Source organism: Melospiza georgiana, chromosome 16 (assembly GCF_028018845.1).
Source record: "Melospiza georgiana isolate bMelGeo1 chromosome 16, bMelGeo1.pri, whole genome shotgun sequence".
Lineage (NCBI taxonomy): Eukaryota > Metazoa > Chordata > Aves > Passeriformes > Passerellidae > Melospiza > Melospiza georgiana.
This window is the reverse complement of record NC_080445.1, coordinates 7,245,963-7,266,232: the sequence shown is the minus strand read 5'-3', so window position 1 is coordinate 7,266,232 and position 20,270 is coordinate 7,245,963. Positions and strand designations below refer to the sequence as shown.

Here is a 20,270-nt window from a genome sequence, read left to right as displayed (position 1 = left end):
GTGTCAGAAGGAATCAAGTCAAACAATTTAGAAATGACTGCTGGTAATGTTAGTGTGAAGCACTTTTATTCCTGGTGGTTGTGGAATTGGAAGGAAAGTAAAGTTTCCTAATTTTCCATTTTGAAAACCTGTGCAGGGTGCTCCAGGTGGAAATAGACATGAAATGTCTACCTTTCCAAAAGCCCTAATATCCACTATATAAATAATTTCATTAAGTATATTTGTGAAGGTTTGAAAGAGCAAATGTGACACTTGCCAATAACATACTAATTGTAATGACTTTGATATTAATCATAAAATAATAATTTCAATTTTACATCTTTTCAATAACCTTTTCCTTCATTTTAGGTTTCTCAGTAAAAGATTGTGAAACCAAACTTGCTACAAAAATGCAAAATTTTGTGCCTGAAAATGGTATTGTCTTTACAGGTGTAGAAAAATAAGTTTGAAGATCTACATCATGGTCATTCTCAAATATTTTTAAAAATCAGTCATATTCTCAGAAATAAATTGGCTTTAATGAAACGAATCCTAGGGTTCCAGTTGTTTGTCAGCTTGACCTTTTTCTTAGCTATAAAATGAACTCACCTACTCTCTGCAACATGTTTCATATCACAGCATCTTATATATATGCAAAAGTGCATCCACACTTTATTTGCTCTTCAAGCATTCATTTCCCATGGTGGGGGGATGGAAAAACTGCCTGTTCCATATCCCCAGTCCCACCTGATCTGTGGCTTTTGTGTGGTCCTTGCCAGCGATTCGGAAGTTCCTCCCTTCCTGCACAGCAGCCTCTCTTCAGCCGCCTTGCAAACCACAGGAAGGCTGGAAGGAGCCTTGGCTTTCATTTCCTGTTTCTTCCATGGTTGTTTTTATGAGGAGCTGCTTCCAGAGCTGCTGATCAAGCAGATATTCAAAGCAGGTGTTTTGATGGAAATGTGAAAATTGCATTTACAGTAAAATAGTTGATATGCAGAGGAGCAAAGTGTGAACTATTGGCATAAAGCAGCTTGTAAAGCTCTGCATAGTAAGGCTGAAATTTCAGCTTGAGGTATCAAAATTAATAGCAGACAGCTTCCTTTAACAGATGTAAAAATGAATAAAGCTTCAGTTAAAAAATAGATACCTGTGAGTAATTATGTATTGGGCTTATAGAATCAAGTATAATCACGTATAGTCAAGGGCTACTTTTAAGTTGCTGTTAAACAGCTTTAAAAGGTAGAGGTTCCCTGGAGCTGGCTCCTTTCATGGCATAGTTCACACCAAACATGCTAAGATAATTGATGGAAAAGATCAGCATCTTAAAAATTTGTTGGCTGAATATCTGAATGGTAGATTAAAGAAATCTGTATTCTTGGGCTGAATCTCTGCTATGTGGGCATACATAAAATGGTGTGAGTGCTACTTGTTATGTTTTATTTACATGCACCCTTCCATACCATGAAATTGTAAATTTAAAGGTGTTTTGTTTTAATTTTTTCATGGTTTGTTAGGTGAAAATATTGCTTCCATGACTTCTTAGCAATTAGTATTTTAAAATAGGAGGGCAAAACTTGGTATTTGTTTTGAAAGAAATATTCATCTACGTGCACGCTGCATTTGACATTCATAGCATTGAAATACATAAGGAGTTGAGTCACTTCATTCCAACATAGTCCATAATTTTAAGAGTATATAACTAGCAAGAAAGATCTAAAATGTATGCAATTACTTTGAACTCTACACCAAGATGAGTGTTTGCAATAGGAAATTTTTAAGTGGAGTCTATACATCAGTTAAGAAGGGTTTCTTTCAAATTTTTGTCTACGTGTTCCATTGACTTCTAAATACTGATTATACTTAGAAATGCCATCTAATAACTTATTATTTTGGGCTCAATTTCTTATCACTCTGTGAAATGTGTTTCTGATTTAACAAAAAAGGAAGAATGGGAACATTTTCCTCCAATAGTTCCTTTCTGCAGCTCTGAAACAAGCAAATCCCCCATGTTATTTCAATTTGGAAAATTATTCTACTAATTGTTGTAATTCTCTTTTGTAACTTGAGGAAGAAGAGAGCTGTACTCCTGGAAGATGAAGATTCTCTGGGGAATTCATGCTAATGCACTGGCATATTCTATGACTACCTTAGGTGCTGGAATGATGAACAGCATTTTTAATTTCTACTACGTTAAGCTTTTCCTAAACCGATACAAAATTTCAGAAACAGGATTTCATGTGGCACAGGTACTGTACAATGGAATATTTTGATTGCCATATTGTGCTATGTGTCAGTGTTATTACCACAAAATGATCCTTTTAATGACAGATTAATTTTGGAATCATTGCAATTAATTAACAGTAAATTATCTTTGACTTTAGTTAATCCATAAACAAGGGAACTTAGACATAAAGCGCATCATTTACAGTCTGTAGAGTAAAAATCTCCAGACTTAATTGCTGAAAAGATTTTTATGTTTGAGAGCTTAAAGTAATTTTCTAAACTGATTTTGCACCTCAGCTCCATAGATAAGTTTGACATTAGTGCTTTCCTATGAACTGTTTAAGTACTTAAATACTGCATTTATCCTGCAAGTCATTATCCATGTGAGTAACTCACATTGTAAATGGTCTCCTGAAAGTAATGGGCCAGCTCATGTTTTGAATTAACTTACTGTGAGAGTAATATCTGAGCTGTGCAGGATGAAAGCCCAGATATATAAGGTTTTGAAAGAATAGTCTCAGAGACAGTTTATTTCACATGTAGTTGGTCACCTACCTACTTACTCAATCTTATTTTTTCAAAATTTCTATAAACCTATGAATACCCATAAGAATTTTAGAGTCTGTTTTGACTCTAAGTAGCTGTTACTAAGACCTAAGTAGCTGTACTAAGACTCTAAGACCTGTTCTACTCTGAGTAGCTTTTCTATATATTTATTTATTGTCTGAATAGAAGTTTCTTTTAAATAAATATGCTGTGTTTGCATAATCTCTGTAGAGGAATGACAGTAGTGACAAATTCCCTTGTTTGTGGCAGGTCGTGTTTATGGTCTGGAACGCCGTCAATGATCCCCTTTTTGGGTATGTGAAAAATGCCAATCACTTGTTTTTAAAATTTTAGAAGTTTAACAGTAATAAAATGGTTATAGAAATAGTAATACAATTAGAGCAATAATAATTTGGACAATTTGAATTAGGACAATATGAGACAATAGAAACAAAGACTAAAGGACAGTCTGGGTACCTTTTTCTGGGCAGCATGAGCCTGAAAAAGGACACACATTAACAGAGGATTAACCCTTAAAACCAATAGCCTGTTCCATATTCATACATCTCATACACGATGCATAAATTCCATTCAAACACAGGATTCTGGCTGGTCATCATCAACTTCTTCCTCATAATCCTAACAGTGTCATCCTGCCCGAGCGAGGTGGGAAGAAGTGTGTTTCTCCTCATAACAGGGCAATAAATTCCTTCTTGTCATGGAAGTATTTTGTGAAAAATCCTTTTGTTAGGATCTTTTTTCCTGAGAAGCTGAGAAGCTTAATCTTCTCTGTGTTTTGCTGCTTTGGAATGTGATTTGGAGAATTGTTTAGCCAGCATGTGAAATTGTTTTTACTTGATGACCAATGACAGCCACCTGTGTCGAGGCTGTGAGCAGTCACAAGATTTTATTATCATTCCCTTCAAGCCTTCTGATGAAATCCTTTCTTCTATTCTTTAGTGTATAATTTATAATATATCATTAATAATTAATATATAATTTTCTATAATAATAACAACTAATGTTCTAACTAACTAAAATAATAACTAATATATAATTTTCTTTTAATATAATATCATAAAATAATAAATCAGCCTTCTGAAACATGGAGTCAAGATTCTCATCTCTTCCCTCATCCTGGGACCCCTGCAAACACCACTACACCTTCTCTGGAAGATGTAGGTGTCCTGTGGCTGCTATCTCGCTGCAAGTCCTTTCTTTTAGAAAGAAAGTACCCTACATAGCATAGTTTCTAGTTTAACATTTTGTTATAACCTAGAACTATATTTAACACACTATTTAAGAGAATATGTCGCTGTAGGACTTGAAACAACACGAGCACACACACCGCTGCTCTCAAGGTGAAGAAAAAGGGAAGTTTATTTTCTGACTCCAGCATTTATAGTTTTCCAAAAGTGACAGTGGATTGGAGGGTGACAGTGCCACCTCTCCAGTGACACTGGACAAACTAGCAGTCTGTCAAATTTCTCCTCCTCCATAAAAGAACGCAAAACAATAAGTTATTTACAGAAAATGTGTGAGAAAGTTTGCTGCAAGAATGTAAACATCAGAAGGCTTAGAAAACCTTAAAAAATCAGGGTGACAGGAATTAATACAGTATTACTTTCTTACACAACACACACAATATTCATTTGACTATTGTGAAAAACCAATGAGAAAATCCTCACTTTCCCCAGGTACATTCAGGACAACTCCCGGCTGAAGTGCTGCGCGCGGCGCCAGTTCTCCATCCTGTACGGAGCCCCCCTGTACGGCCTGGCCTTCCTGCTGCCCTGGTTCCCCTGGAGGCTCTATGGGGAGGGTGACTGGCTCTGCAGCCTGCACCTCATCGTGGCCCTGTGTGCCTTTGACGGGCTGCTGACCTTCGTGCTGCTGGCGCAGTGCGCGCTCTTCACCGAGAGCTGTCCCCGGCACGACAGCAGGCTCAGGCTCATCAAGTACAGCCAGGTGGCCACGCTGCTGGGCTCCACCAGCGTGCTCTTCTGTGGGCTCATATCTGATAACATGGAAAACTTTGGGTATTTTCAGGTTTTCGTTGTTTTGATCGCAGCGCTAGCCACAGCTTGTATGTGTTGCACAGGTAAATACAGCACGAGTCAGTACGAGCAGAGGGAAGGTCACATGGAGGATGCTAATCTGGAAAATGGTAATGGAGCTTTCTCCTTGGCCTCAGTGGTTTCATTGACCAAACAGATCATGACAGAGAAGAACTTTCTGTGTTTTGTAACAATGAACTTCTTCCAAGTCTTCCACCTAGCCTTCTACAACAATTTCATGATGATCTTCGCGGATAATCTCATTCCTAAGGATGTCCTTTCTTCCTCAGTAAGAAGTGTCATGTATGGAGCAGGTTTTATTTGTCCTCAGGTAGGTAGTTATGCTTTATTTAGGAATATGAAAACCTGTTGTTTTAGTAGTTCACAGTATTCATTTAATGTTTGAAAAAATGCTGTATTTGGCATAAGGCATTTACAAAATGAGTGCTAAATCTCACTCCCCAGTGCTCTAGAAGAAGAAAATATCTCAGTGCAGGCTTATCAAGTGTAAGAGGTAGAGGGAGCAGACAGACAGGCTGGTGGAACATGTGTTTAAAACAACATGAGACTTGAGTAGGCAAGGGATGAATGTTTTGTATCCTCAGCACTTATAATACCTAAGCATAAAGGAATGAAAAACATGGCCAAGATCAAATGCTTCTAAAGCAAAATCTACAGAATTCTGAATTCCTTTTTGTTTTGATTTGTTTTCCAATGCTGTGTATTATAAATGAAAGACTGGGCTCTTCTTCAGGAAATTTCTGAAATAAAATGCTCAAAATACCAGAAAAAATTTTAAAGTATGAAAAGCATTGTTAAAATATGTGGTATCTCAGTCATGGAAACCAAACAAAACTCTAAATAGCTGCTTTTGGAGAAAAATACATTCCCATTTATTTTCTGGATTGGTCTGTTGGTCAGCAGTATTTATGGGGAAGAGAGACATCCTTTTAAGAGCCCAGTCAGGGATGAGGGGAGGAATAATGAACTGAAAAGAGAAAGAGAACCCAAAAGAGTAATGTGTGAAAACAAGCAGCAAAAGTATATCCCACAGAATTTGACCATACTTCTCAGCAGTAAATTAAAAATTCCTCTGTTCATTGCCTTCTAACTTCTTTCTCTAAATCTTCAAAAACTTTCTCTGTTTTTATTGTTGGATGCTGAAAGTTAGGATACTCAAAATATGAGTATCCTGACATTCATTATAGGTGCTGATAGTGTTGAGAATTTTTTAAAATCAGGCTGTTGTATTCATTAAATTGTAATGGGTTTTGATAAGTAATATGTATAAGAAGATAGATGAAAATGCAGCTGGAATTCACAGCTCAATTTCAGTTCCCATTTGGGCTTTTGCATATAAAACATAGAGATCCTGAACATAACTTCTGTTCCATAACTCCTAACTATCTATAATTTCAACTTTTGTCCTTATCACAGCTTTAATAGTTTTGGAGTTTTCCCCTGTACCTCAGGCAGTTAGGTAATGAACTTTGGAAACAAATCAGAAGCTACAGAAGTTAGGAAAGCTTAAATAATTTTACACTTAATATATAACCATCACTTTTATTGATAAAATCAGTGTGACAGTGTGAAAAGAACAATCTTTCAGAAAATCCATCCCTTTCTGCTCCCCAGAGACTCTTTGTCTAGGAGGTCACTGAACCGTGGAGGGTTTGTTGTGACCTTATTTTTCTCAGGTTTTGTCCCTTAGAGCTCAAGATACAATAAGAGAATTCTCTGATGGCAATGTCCTGAACCTCACTTACTGGAAAAACACCCAACCCTTGTAAAATAAAGCTCCTTTTTATGAACTCTGCTTCAGTGGCCTCTGCTAGAATTCAGCTTCTGACTTAGGTTCTTTCTGGTAGTGGATGTGAGGAACACAACCTGCCCACAAGGAAAATGCTGCTGTAGCATAGACAAATAACTCTGAATTTGCATCATTGTTTGTATTTTCCTTACAAACACACAGTCTTAAAGACATGCAAGTAGTGAGGAATTTTCTAAGTCATAAGTACTTCCTGAGACAGGGTTATTTTGCAATTACAGGGAGACAGTAACATGGTGTTTACAATAGCAGGCATTACATGATCCCTTAGTGTTTCTAGAGGAGGCACTTTTCAGCAGAATCCCTGAAAACAGCCAGGGGGAGAAATATGTTTTAAATTTCTTATAACAAGATATTTTTCTTATACCACCTTTCCAGATTTGTTTTACCTCCCTGATCAAGCTTTTTATACAATAGCACTTGCCATGGTAATCCTTGTCTGACCATAGCATCCTGGCTTTATTTGTTATGGTAAAGCAGTGAGTGTGAGAACAATTGTACAAGGAAAATTCTTCCCTGTTCTTCATCTGAGTATTACACAGTTCATCTCTGTAACACAGAAGAAAGGAGAAAATGTGGATCTTTATACAGATCCACAGATTTTTTTTTGTGTATTTGTGACAGAGATGAGGACATGTAGATGGTGACAAAAGCCCATATAATGAAAAGAACATAATTCATTACAGAATGTCCTATTGAAACTGAAAAGTGAGGAGAATGTAAACTTAAATTTTGTTCATACTCTAGTCAGCACTTAATATAATTTTCATGAGTTAGCCAGTCATTAGAGTCTCAGAATCTGCTCCTTGCCAAGATTGGCAAAATTAACACTCAGCCATGCACAAGCACTGGGCTCTGCCTTTCTGTGCTTGCTAGCAAAGCCTCTACCTTGCTTTGTTAAAGCTGTCCTGGTGAGCTTGCTTTGACAGCTTAAAAATCATGCTTGATTTCTGTAAATGTCAGTGAAAATAGTAATATCAATGAAAAAGCAATGACTGAAAATACATCTTTTCAGCAGTTACGTGGCAAGATGCTTGATTTACAGTTACCATACTGCAGAGCTAATACTTTAAGAAATAACAAAAGTAAAGATCATGAGCATTAAATAATAGTTAGGCATTGTGGGGAACTGTTTCCCTCAGGATACAGCAGTTCTCAGGCTGGTTTTTCAGTGAAAGGGGACTGTACCTAGTAGAAGTGGCATAGAATGAGCCAGTAGAGAGTTGCCTTTGTTCAATTTCTGTTTTTTTATTTTGTTGAACTTCTTAGAAAGGGTCACTGTTTGCTTTTTCTTTTCTTTAAAGGGTATTAATTATGTCAGGTCTGTGTTTTATAGCTCTCCTAATGCTGAGACACTGTACTGTACCTTTTCATCTTATATGTGTATATATTATCTTTTCAGTGCCTTGTTCTTCTTAGTCATGCTTGGTTGAAGAAGTTTGGTTATTACAGAATCATCTTATTTTCCTTTTACTATGAAGGAGTAGCTGCTGCTGTCATGTGTCTTCTAGGGCAAGAACACCATTATCTGCTGGCATTTTATGTCACAACAAACATGTAAGTAAATCCACTCCCCTGTTCATAGACGCAGCTGAAATACTTCTAACAGATCAGACACTTGCTTTTATTTACCATGAAGATTCTGCCTCTGCTTTCATGGTTTTCATTCTGTTTCACTTACCAGAAAAGTTGAAACTCCAGTTACAACTTTTTTTTTAATTTTATTTTGTTTTAGCTTTTATTTTCTGCTTTAAATAAAAAATACCTTAAATGCAAACAGCAATTACAGCTTGCAGGCACATACCTCCAGTACTTTAACCTGAGATGCAAGGGAAGGAGAATCTCCTGAAGAGCTCAGCAGAGGAATCAGCCTCTCTCCCCAAGGAGTTTGCTAGGAAAGCTCAGCCCTCACCCTGTGTTCCAGGAGCCCTTTTGTGCTGCACTGCAGCAGGTCTGGGTAACTCAGGCTGGGTACCCAGCACTGAGCCCATTCCTCTGGCTCAGTGTAAGATGCCAAGTTGCAGTAATTTCACATAAGTACATAATGATACATGGAAAACCTTATTTCAAGATAAAGAGCTGTTAGTATCAGAATACTGTTACAGCAGTTTGGTTTTATTTCTTCATGTTCTCTTTCATTGTTGTCTTTCTCCATGTTCTTTCCTGCCCTCTTTTTCTTCATCTTTCCCTCCCCACCCCATTTTCTTTCTTATTTTCAGTATTGCAGTCGTGGCCTACTCTAACACTGAATTGTGTGAACAATAAATTGAATTTCGTTATCTGCATGTTTTAAATGAAGATGTGTTTTGATTTCTCCAAGAAAAAATTCTGAGGTACCTAAGACTGTATGTTTAAAGAGCTAGTTGTTCAAAGTACCTTGATAGTAAAAGCTCATCACACCCAAAATTTAATGACACAGAAATTGTAGTATTTTAATTTATTGTTTCATTTGGTTATTTGTTAACAATCAGCTTTGTATGTGTGTGTTTCTATGTGTGTGTTGCAAATCTATATACATCTATATACACCATAAATTCAGATCTAGGAATGCATGTAAACTATTCCTTCTGTTTCTGTTCTAATTCTTCCACCTTGAAGTTTATCTTGCACATGGTCGTGTCTTTTCCAGATTTCAAGAGCAAATTTTCAGTTTCCCCTTTTTCTGTGGTGTTTCTTTTCTCCTGATCATTTAAAATGACATTTACTGTTAGTGTAAATTTATTGTCAAAGAGTCCATGACCTTTTACACCAATGTCCAGCAAAAAAAAAGAAGAAAACCTCCCCACTTTTAGGTTTGCATATTGGCTTCTAATTCTCAACTAAGAACAGATCTGGTAATGCTTTCAGATAGATCACCATGTTTTAAGGAACATCTCAGCTTTGTGTGTTTGCAGAATATTTGTGTTGGTGTGTTTGTGTTTGAATGTCAGTTACAATTTCATTATAAAGTAAATATAAGAACTATGAACATCTGAAATATTTTGTCTTTCTTTAGGGTAATTGTGCAAGCTTCATTTAGCTTGTTCAATTTGCCTTTGGCAGATATTGTTGATGCAGATTTAATAAAGCACAAGAGGAGGTAAGTCAGTCATTACAGTTTTTTTAAACATGCTGTTTGCCTTGTTACTCTTTGGTAATAAATTATGTTAAAGTAAAGATAGTAAATGATCTGGGATCCCTGATACACCAGTACTTTTTGTGAGAGCAGCTTAGCACAAGTGAAGATCAGAACTTGAGTAAAGTTTCCTGCGGTTCCTTCAGAGAATTTAAACAGATTATTAGATCATTTCTCTTTTTTCTTATACTATAATATAAGCCAAGTCCTACCAATTTTTGTAGCTTTATTTTTGCTAGCTTCAATTTAATTACTTTGTAACTAGGTACATCTGTAATCATGTACAGAATTTTCTGAATGAATGAGGCCTTTCCAAGATGGAAAAGGTGTTAAGAAAGCTTTGCCTATGCTATGTAAAATGAAGATTTCAAAGTCTAACTGGTTCCTTTATCTCCTGAAATAAAAGTGATAAAACCTGCTGCAGAATAGCATATTGCAACTCATTGATCTTTTGGATTTTTATCAAAGTGCACAGAACTTCCTGTTGGTTCAATCAGTTCTTATGTAAGTGTAGATTCACTCCTGTTGAAGAACTTGCCCCTCAAATCTGTTGCTTTCATGAGGAAAAAATTACCTCATTTTCTGGCCTATGTATGCAAAATCTTCAGTTGTAATTAATTCTCCATGAACTGCTCATTCTGATTTAACTTCAATAATTAATCAAAGTGCACAAAGTTGAATTTAAGTACGAGTGACTTCAGAATTAGGGCCAAGCTGTGTCTATGTATATATCTGTGTATATATATTTATATAAATAAATACATATATACTCATACACACACCCCATAGAGGTTTGTAAGCTATAATTTCCAAATAAATTGAAATTTCATTATGAGAGTAGATCTGCTATAATGTGTGTACTATATGAAGTACACACAAATATCATGATCCAAAGATCATGATATTTAGCATTTGCACATTAACAAGATTTCAAGGTTTTTAAAATCACAATTGTAATCAGTACACTAATAAGTTTATGTTGTGCAATAATTTGTTTTTTTTCCCAAAATATTTTAGATTACCACTTTCCTCTATGGTTTTTGGTACCAATGCTTTGTTTACCAAGCCTGCCCAATCTTTGGCTCCAATGGTTGTGCTTACAATACTGAATCATTATGGATATTATAACCTGAATAATGTACCTGGTCGTCCTGATATAAGGTGAGTTCAAAAAAGATACTTTAAATCGTAGAAAATAACATTAAATAGTCCTGTAATCTAAAAGTAAAATTGATCAGCAATTACTTTGCATCAACTGCACTTCAAAAACATAAACATTTAAAAAATACTTATTAGTTGTTTTTGTCCGTGTAGAAGTACAAATGTTTTTTAAAGAGTAAATAATTTATTAAACAATATACATTAGGATATCTACCTATTTTGAAAAGCAAAGGATACCTTTCATCCCCTGGCTTTTTGCAATAAAAGAAGAAAATGTTTGAGCTCACTTAATAGCTCTTATTAAGATACATGTTGTCCTGGTATCTGCATTTTGTTTGCCTCATAAAGCTACTTCCTTAAATATATAATATAAAAAGTTAATCAGATTTTTGTTGTTGTTGGTTTTTGGTTTATTTTTGAGAGAAAGCAGTGTAATCACTGGAGGGAGAGACTTTGCCTGGAGTAGGAATGGAGCATTTTGGCTCCAATAGTCCTTACCATTCTAATGCTAATGATTTCATTGCAGTCCCTGGAGACCTTAATACAGCATAAAGCTCTGGTTGCTGGTTAGTTGGACATGTGTGGGCTTTTATAAAAATAAATTAACAGGGAATAACCACACTGAAAGGGTCACAGGCTGTATTTATGACCATCAGGAGGAAGTGGCAACAGAAAGAACAACAGAAGTCAGGGCTAAATGGAAAATTCAGTCCTGATTAGGATTTACTTGAAGGAACAATATGAATATCCTGAGAGCTACACAGCTCTCCTAAACCTTTAGTAAAAACCTAAATGGAACAGGTAAACACAATTTTATATGAACTTTTGTGGAGATTGCTCCTGAGGGAGAGAAGTCTGGTTATGAGACACCTAAGGTTAGGAGAACATTCCATATTTGAGGAATTTAAAAAAAAAATTTATGAGGACAAGCATGACATAAAAGAACAACAGGTGGTCTTCAGAAATGCATCCAGACAGAAGCAAAGGCAGCTTAAGTTTGAGGCTATGTGTGAGAACAGCTTATTTTAATGCTTTCTGTAGATAGCCAGTGAGATGATGAGACGAGGACATGAACCTCATTATAATGTCAAATAAGATGAGTGATTTTTGCAGAAGACTTGTAGGTTGAACTGGATGGGGATATGAGAGGGCTGAATATATTCATCTTGATGATTCAGAGAAATTCAGATTTGAAACATAAAAACTGCAGTTCTGATCCCTTTCAATCAGAGAAATGATCCCTTTGTGGATGGATTTTAAATCACAGTAGTCATAAATCTTTTTTGCCTGGTAAATAGCCCCTGGACTATAGCAACAATAAATTATTATTTAGAGGCTGAAATACTTGGAATGCTTAGTCTATAAATCCTGTGTTTTCACTTGAGTCATGCTGAAATTTTATTTATTTCACTCAGGCCAGGAACAGCCTAAAACATACAAAGCCGAGATTAGGGAATCAGAGCACCTGAAATATATATTTCTCTTGCCCATCCTTTCAAAAGTAATTTCTTAAATATGAAGCAGTTTGCCTGTGTTTCCTGTACATTTGGTGTGTGAATGGGTTTCCTTTGCTTGCAAATGGAGTACAGGGTTGATACACAGTTCATGAAGACCAGAAAGCTCAAAGTTGTTTCTAGGGAGTCACTTTGCCCTTGGCACTGTTCTCAGACCATTGACTGAGCTAAAACTACTTTTTTTTATTTATATATATATATATATATATATATAAAACCTATTGGCTGGTCTCCTATTTCAGCCATAGGCAGACAGTTAAAATACACTTGCCCCAGGACCAAATTGTTTGAGAACAAACAAAAATTAAATAAAAGAGATTGTTTAAAATACACCCAAACTGTTTTGGGGGGAAAAAAAGCTTTTCACACATGTGCATTGTAGAAAATGAAGTGTTATGACCCATAACAATACAATCTCAGCTCTGTCCTTCCTCCTGCTCCAAAGCTGGCAATATCTATTGAGTGCTTTGGAAAGCATTTGCTTTATTAGGTGTAGTGGCAGTGAATTGTGAAGATAGTACAGAGGACCCTTATTCTGCATTAACAAAATGTTTGGGCCCTGAATAAATATGTCTGAAGAGTTTCCAACAATGTTGTTTACTGGGACAAGGCAGAGTATGCAGTCTATACACTATTTACTGCATTCTGAATTATTTTTAATAATTGATTTTACTAATAATTATTACTTTTTCTTGATCTGAGAGTTTGGGGATGACACAAAGCTGGGGCTGTGGCACGAGCACAGAGGGTCACAGTGCCATTGGGGGGATCTTGGCAGGCTGGGGAAATGGGCTGGAATTAGACAAAGTCCTGCAGCAGGGCAAAGGTGATCCTTCCCCTCTGCTCACACACTGTGCCACATCCTTAGGAAGTGTGGGCACTGCACAGAAGTTAAGCATTTTGTCATGGAAAGTGGTTTTTAATGTCTTTAAAATTTGAGCAATACTTTGCAGAATGGAATGTCCTGATTTTTCCTTTCTTCCATCATCATAGCAAAAGCAGTATGTGCCCTGTATGGCTTCAGATGTTTCTTGTTTGGGTTTGGGGTTTTTTTGTTTGTTTTTTTTTTTTTTTTTTTCAGTTTGGCTTGATTTTTTTTTACTTTGCTATGAAAAAGATGCCTAGTTTAAAACCTCCCTCTTCTGGAGAGCCACTGCAACTACCACCAGCTTCTCTTGAGAGTGCTTTTCAAATTCGTTCTTCTGAATGAAGATATTTGGCAGCAATTCTTCATTATTTATTGAAGGCACTTTAAACTGTCAATGCTTTCATATTGAATTACTGAACTACCTGACATTCTGTTCAGAGTGATTTTAGGGCTGTTTAGGGAAACAATGTATGTTTTATTCCTGTGTGTGCAAAAAAAGGTAGTTGTGAAAATTTCTGGAGTTACTAGTTCAACTGTAATTGTGATAAAATCCAAGATCTGCTCTGGATTTATCCCAGTCCCTTAATGAAATATTTTCCCATTCCTTGTTTAGTGTATTATAATTTTTCATAATTCCTGCAATAACTTAAGGTTTTAGAGTACAACAGGTAATATTACTTTCTTAAATCAGCGTTGTTCTAGTGAAACCAAATCAGGCCTGCACAGTGAGAGTGATTTTGCAGATGTTCTTTGTGTCAAGGTGGAATAATGTTAGCATTGAAAACTGCAATCCTCTTTAGTGTGCAGAGCAGGCCCAATGCAAGCCCCAACATCCTGTTGACTGTGTCTGAGTGCTGTTCTCATCACTAGATGGTTAAATCATGTGTCTGTGGGCTCCCTGTGGCACTGCTCCTGCAGTCCCTGGGGCAGCTGTGCCAGGGCTGTGCATGGTGTGGGCTCCTGCCCCTGGAGGTGCACTGGAAATGCACTTGGATCCAGGCCAGTGAACAGCTCCACGTGGGAAATGATTGTCCCTGCCAATAAACATTGGCCGTGGCCCAGTGGCTGCCAGTGAACATTTCCAGCCACAAATGCAATTGCCCGAGTGATTGAGTGATTCACTCCTGAGCCTGGGGCTTTTGTTTGCTCCTGGAGCATTGGCACGGACATGGTTTGAGATAAACTGAGGGCTCATTTCTGAGCCTGGCTCGGTACTAAGGACAGAATCTGGGCTTTGTTGGAGGTTGCAAACATTTTTTCTGTTAAACTGAGCGAGACTTGAGTTGATTCTTTCATGATTCAGAGGAGCTCTTAGGTTTTATTCTAAAACCTGCTCAAGGTTTGGGGGATTTTTCACAGATTTCAGGTTTTTGGACCATATCCATAGCTGTGAGTCTCTTATCTCATCCCTGAATACTAAGGAAAAATTAGAAAGGAACATAAACTGCCTCATGGAGAGAAAGTTCACTTAGGGGCTGTTTCTCAGCTTGAGTTGACTTTCCTGATATTTAAGTAATTAGAATCCCATAATTAACAGAATGCAAGCAGATAATGGTTCATACTAGATGAATGCCAAAATGCATGCTTTGAGCTGTCAGAAACCATGCTGCTCATAAAAGGGAGCTCATTTAATTCCTGTATTTTCTTGCCTCATTCATATTTGCTGATGCTTTTATTTATTTTTCATTAGAGAAGATTTAAATGAGGAAATGCCATGCATTCATTACAAAAAAAGAAAACTAGTGTTAATTTCACATTTATTCTTTCTATGGCTTATATTATCTTGTAATCATTTATTTTAAAACCAAATTAACTAAGGCATGATATTTCAAATTGCCCTTGAAACCACACCTGAATTTTGTGCAATTATCATTATTTCTATCTAGCATTCAGCATCTAAAATATCACACTGTGGATAGTTAGAGCACAGATTTCAACTCAAATAAATTAATTTCATGTTCAAATGTTTGCTTCCATTTTCTACTTTTCTTTCTCTTCCAAATTTTTCAATCTTATTAAAGCTTTTTGGATGCTCTTTTCTATAATTGGATGAAATTTGCTTAAATTGATTTCTATATTACATAATCAGGAAAGTAGTGAACAGGATTTCTTAGGTTGTATTAAAATTAACTCTTTCTATGCTAATTGTCTGAATTCCTCCCCCTTAGAGAAAACTATATATAATACATATCTGTATGTAGAATTTGAAAATACACAAGATTTTTCTATTTCCTTTACTTAGAATTGACAGTACAGTAGCATGTCTTTGTTTATAATGGGAATGATGTAAAAATAACTTGTTTAGTGACCATGGAAGTTAATCTTCATATTGAAAGCTGTGTTCTCATTTGTTCCAGCAGGTCGTTTTTGGATCTCCATGATGCCATGTTCTACCTGGTCTGTCTGGTTCCCTTCTGCATTGCATTCCTACAGATCCTGACCTGGACTCCCTTTTCCATCCAGAGCAGCCACCTGGCAGCTCCACAGTAAATATGGAACAGTGGTCAGTGCTTCTCCTGCTGAACCACAAGAGAATTCAGTGAGTTTTCCATGTGAGAAAGCAAAATTGCAAGATGAAACACAGTTTGAGCTGTTTCATTCAGTCTCTACAGACTGTGACTCACATTCAGCCTTAATGCTGAGCCTACACAAGTTTTTCCTAGTTCAGTTGCTTTCTGTTAATGGGTTTTATCCTTAATTACTTTATTTAAAGTAATTTCTGGTATATAATGATTCCTGTTAACTCATTTGAAGAAAGGATGTGGCAGATCAGGGAAAGGGATCCCAACCCAGCACCTGGAATTCCAGGGAACTGTCTTTTCTGAAGCCTACTGGTGGATTCATTTTGCCATGCTGATAAAATGGCAGATCTCTGAAGTTAATCTGGAAGATCTCAGTGAATCCATCCCTCATGGATGGCAGGGAGATAAAATTTAGATGGTGTCTAGCTGGCCAGTGTCAAGACAAATCTGACAGCTATCATGGGAAGAGCCAAGAGAATTCACTGCCCTGTGAAAGTCTGTGTAAGGCTGCAGGAGAAAAGGATCCAGATGCTGTTCAGTGTTGTTCAGTATGGAAAAAGCTCAGGAAGTCCTCACTGGCTTTCAGAGCCTCTGGTTGGTGGAAGGTCAGTGCAGTTTTCTGGCTTTAAATGGGAAAATAATTTTGAAGGTGTGCTATAGATAGTGCCTTATAGAGAATGTCATTGTGGCAAGGACAGCCTCAGTCTGTGGGTCTAGGGTTCAGCTCTTGGACAAATGGAGGCACACACAGGTCCTAAACCAAGCTCTCCCTGTTCAATGGTGTTATGTTGGCTAACTCATTTGGTGTGTGACTATTTAAGTTAATTTCTGAATCATCAAGTTGAAATTAGTTAATTTCTGATTTTTTCAATGAATCCTTTGATTTTTATAAAATAAAGGGTTTTGGACCAAAATTTAGAAACGTTGAGTCCTCTCTTCATTTCACACATTGCAATGATAAGACACATTAGCATGTTTACAGTACTCCCATTTAATCAATATTATTCTTCCTCCAATATAGCCACAGTGTAATAGTGCAGTGATAAACCTTTAGCATAATACAGTCACTGCATTTTTGTATTTTGTTTTGCCTGGGCAAACACAGTTTTAGTAGCACTTTCTTAGGGAGTGTCACTTGAAAATACAAGAGCACTGTGGATCCCAGTTTTAAAAGGCTGAGCAAGCTGATTTTCAAGGCTCTGCACTTACTGTGACAGGTAACTTGGAACAGAAAGGAGTGTAAGAAATGGCTTTGCATTTTGGTGGACACCAGCATAATTTAATGAAGTTTGAGATTCGAAATACCAGAGTTGAAAAAACATTCATTTGTGCCTTGGCTTTTACATTTGCAGAGCAGAAATAACATCATTTCCTTGCCTTTTTTGAAGTGTGAAGTGCTTTCGAGGCGATGAATGAAAAAGAGGGAGATCATCATTAAATATTTAGAAATCCAAATGAATCCTTTGATAGAAATATGAAGATTTATGTGAAAATGTAAGAAGCCAGAACTGTGGTGAAGTTTGAACTTGCCCTATCTGGTTTTTATCTGTCTTGTCAGAGACACTGTTGTCCATTTGCATTGTGCACACTGACAGCATTATGTGCACAGAGAGCATCACTTGTGTGCTCTGGGGATGGGTAAGTACAAATAGCAGAGCAGATACAGCCTGGGTGTTTGGGGTTTGAATTTGAAAAGATTTCCTGCATTGGATGTATTTATTTCATATCTGAAAAGCAGGAGTAGAAGTCAAAGGAATTTAAGTTAATGTAATCTTTGATTCATTATATGAAACAATCTTCTCCCTGACAGTTCCTTTAAAATGGTAATAACATTAGTCTCTTTTTTCTTTATTGTTTCTGTATTTCCTAAATTTCCCATGCTTATCATCCTATCTTCATAGAATATATATTTTAAAATATACAATAAAATAACATTATTGTACCACAAATAAGGTTTGTTAGGTGACTGTGTTAGTTATTTCTAATCTTATTAGAAAATAGTATACAACTGGAAGAGTACCATGCTATACAACAGGAAATCTAATAAGTGGTTTTAAGAGTCAAAATTACATCAAGAATTCATTGGAATCATCAGAATTATTTTTTTCTGGAAAATGTCTGGTAAAGTTTCCATTAATTTGCTGAAATAAGAAAGGAGTAAGGAGTGATATGACTCAATGCACTGTTGGAATAGGCTCTACAATCTGCTGCATCTCTAGAATTCCTACAGGAAATGTACATAATCAAAGGTTTCTAAGCAAGACAGCCTAAAGACAGAAGACATTAACTGTAGAACAAACCAGTTTAGAAAAAAATCTGAGAAATACAATTCAAATTATTTAATATGTGAAATATTAATAATTTCCCATATTTATTATGCACTATTCTCCTATTTGTCTGTCCTATTTCCCTTGCTATAAGGGCTGGAGAAATGTCTTCTAGAGCATCAACAGTCAATCCCAAAGAGGACTGGAAGGGTGCTTTAAATTTGGGTGGTGGTCTCCCTCTGGGAATAGAAGGTTGGCACTGTGCTGTGAGTGACATTGCTTATTCTCCATTTCTCTGGCACCCACTAAACTTTGTTATCTTCTGCTAAACCTACATGATTGGGCTGTGAATCAAGGAAAGGATGATCAAAGGCAAAAGTTCAGTGTCTTACAACAGCTGGTTTCCCTGCTTTCTCTCCTTATTAGCCAGCAGTATCTGAGCTTGAACTCCCACTGCTGGAAAAATGTCTCAATTTAATCTGGATAATTTAAGAGTGTCTAAAATAGTCTCATAACTGATAAAGAGGCTAAAAGTGTGTGTATAGTATAAAATATGAAATGCTGTGGTAAGCTCAGAGGAGGAGAAATGTGATGCTTGAATCCCATTCTTAGAGTTTCTCTATAAATTCTGAGAATATGGAACTTAATACACTGAATGAATTTTATTTATTGAAAATCAATAAGCAGAAATGTCTGCTAGACTAAAAGGATGTTGTCCAATAGACACTAAAGGATGTTAGTCTAATATAGTGGTAATATAATATATGCTCAGTGATAGAGTGAAAACATTGAATAAATGACAGCAAAGCATATTTAATTTTAAGTGAGGAAAAATGATGTTTGGTGGAGCTTGCATGCTCACTTCTGGTTTGGTGTTGTACCAAAAGACATTCCCAGTCTCCTGCTGCCCTGAATTTGGAACTGCTCAGTAATTCATGGATGTTCTGTGTTGACATGGCTGGTAGGAATGTTTACATTTGGATCCAGCTCACAGCCTAATGGGTGCTGTCAGGAAGACAAGCAGGAAGGGGAAGGAACACTTCAGATAAGGCACATCTCCACAAGTACTTCCAGGCACTTCCTGCCATAACTGAGCCAGCCTGGGGGGGGAAAGGCTCAGTAGTACAGGCAGGCAAAACATTCAGCTGGTTTGGTAAAGGAACATAAAACTGAGACTGGGGGAGTCGTCCTGAAGGTCTGGGGAGACCCCACAGCTGGGATTCCTGGGTTACCTGTGGGGGAGAGGATTTCACATATCTGTGTTTACCTTAAAGACCTCTTCTGGTAATCCCTTTCTTGCTAATGTTTCAATAATAGAAGGGAAAGTTGTTTTATCACTGCATTTGATGCCTTGTGAAGGCTGACCCAGAACAGAGACTAGATGGAGTTAAAGAATAAAGTAGGGATTTATTAGGAGGCCTCAGTAAATCCACCTTGGGCAGCACAAGAGCTCAGCCAGGGAGAGCTCTGGTTCACCCCAGGTGAACCCAAAATGGTCACAAAGTGCACAACCAGTCATGGGGTCTCTCTATTTTATAAGTTCTGGTTCATTTGCATATTGGAGCTAATTGTCCAGTTACAGCTTTAGCTTATGAAGTCCCATCCTTCTTGTTTTTCTCTCTTCAGTCCACGTTGTTTGTGCTCCTGGGCCTGAGATTTGGATAATTTGTCCTTGGTCTCCAGCTAGAGAAGGAATTGTTTGTTTACCCACTCTGTGAAGAGAGCTCACCATCCCCTAATATGAAGCCCAGACCCACCCACTAAAGCAGTACAGAATCTTAAAAATATAAAAGCTAAAACCTGAGGCATCACATTTTATTGGGAAAATTGAGGATTCACATCAAAGACTACACGAGGCTGTGCAGCCAGCCCTGCCCCTGAGGGGCAGCACACAGCAACAACGGCTGGGCTCAGCCTTTGGGACTGGGACCTTTTCTACTCCAGGGATTCAATTGATTATGGAAATTTTCCACCAAGACAAAGAAAAAACGCTCTCCAAATAGTGTTGCAGAAAGCAGAAAAAGTGATTCCATTGTTTATATTTTCCCAGCACACTAACTGAATGACAAAGCTGGCTTACCCCACAAAGGGTTTGCTGAGGTTGTCCAGCAGTTGGTTACAACTCCAGCAGCTTATATGCAAATGACTATAGATCAAAATTATTACCTAAATATGCATGAATAGTGAGTT

At 37.0% G+C, this 20,270-nt stretch overlaps 1 protein-coding gene across 1 annotated transcript; it reads left to right on the top strand.

Moving 5' to 3' along the window:
• The first annotated feature begins 2,072 nt into the window (after positions 1-2,072).
• Positions 2,073-15,781, top strand: LOC131090487 (transmembrane protein 180-like). The gene is made up of 7 exons (XM_058035898.1): positions 2,073-2,225; positions 3,019-3,062; positions 4,446-5,136; positions 8,036-8,190; positions 9,629-9,712; positions 10,766-10,909; positions 15,649-15,781. Exons 1-7 carry the CDS (start codon positions 2,073-2,075, stop codon positions 15,779-15,781), a joined length of 1,404 nt encoding a protein of 467 aa, XP_057891881.1.
• Positions 15,782-20,270: the final 4,489 nt, after the last annotated feature.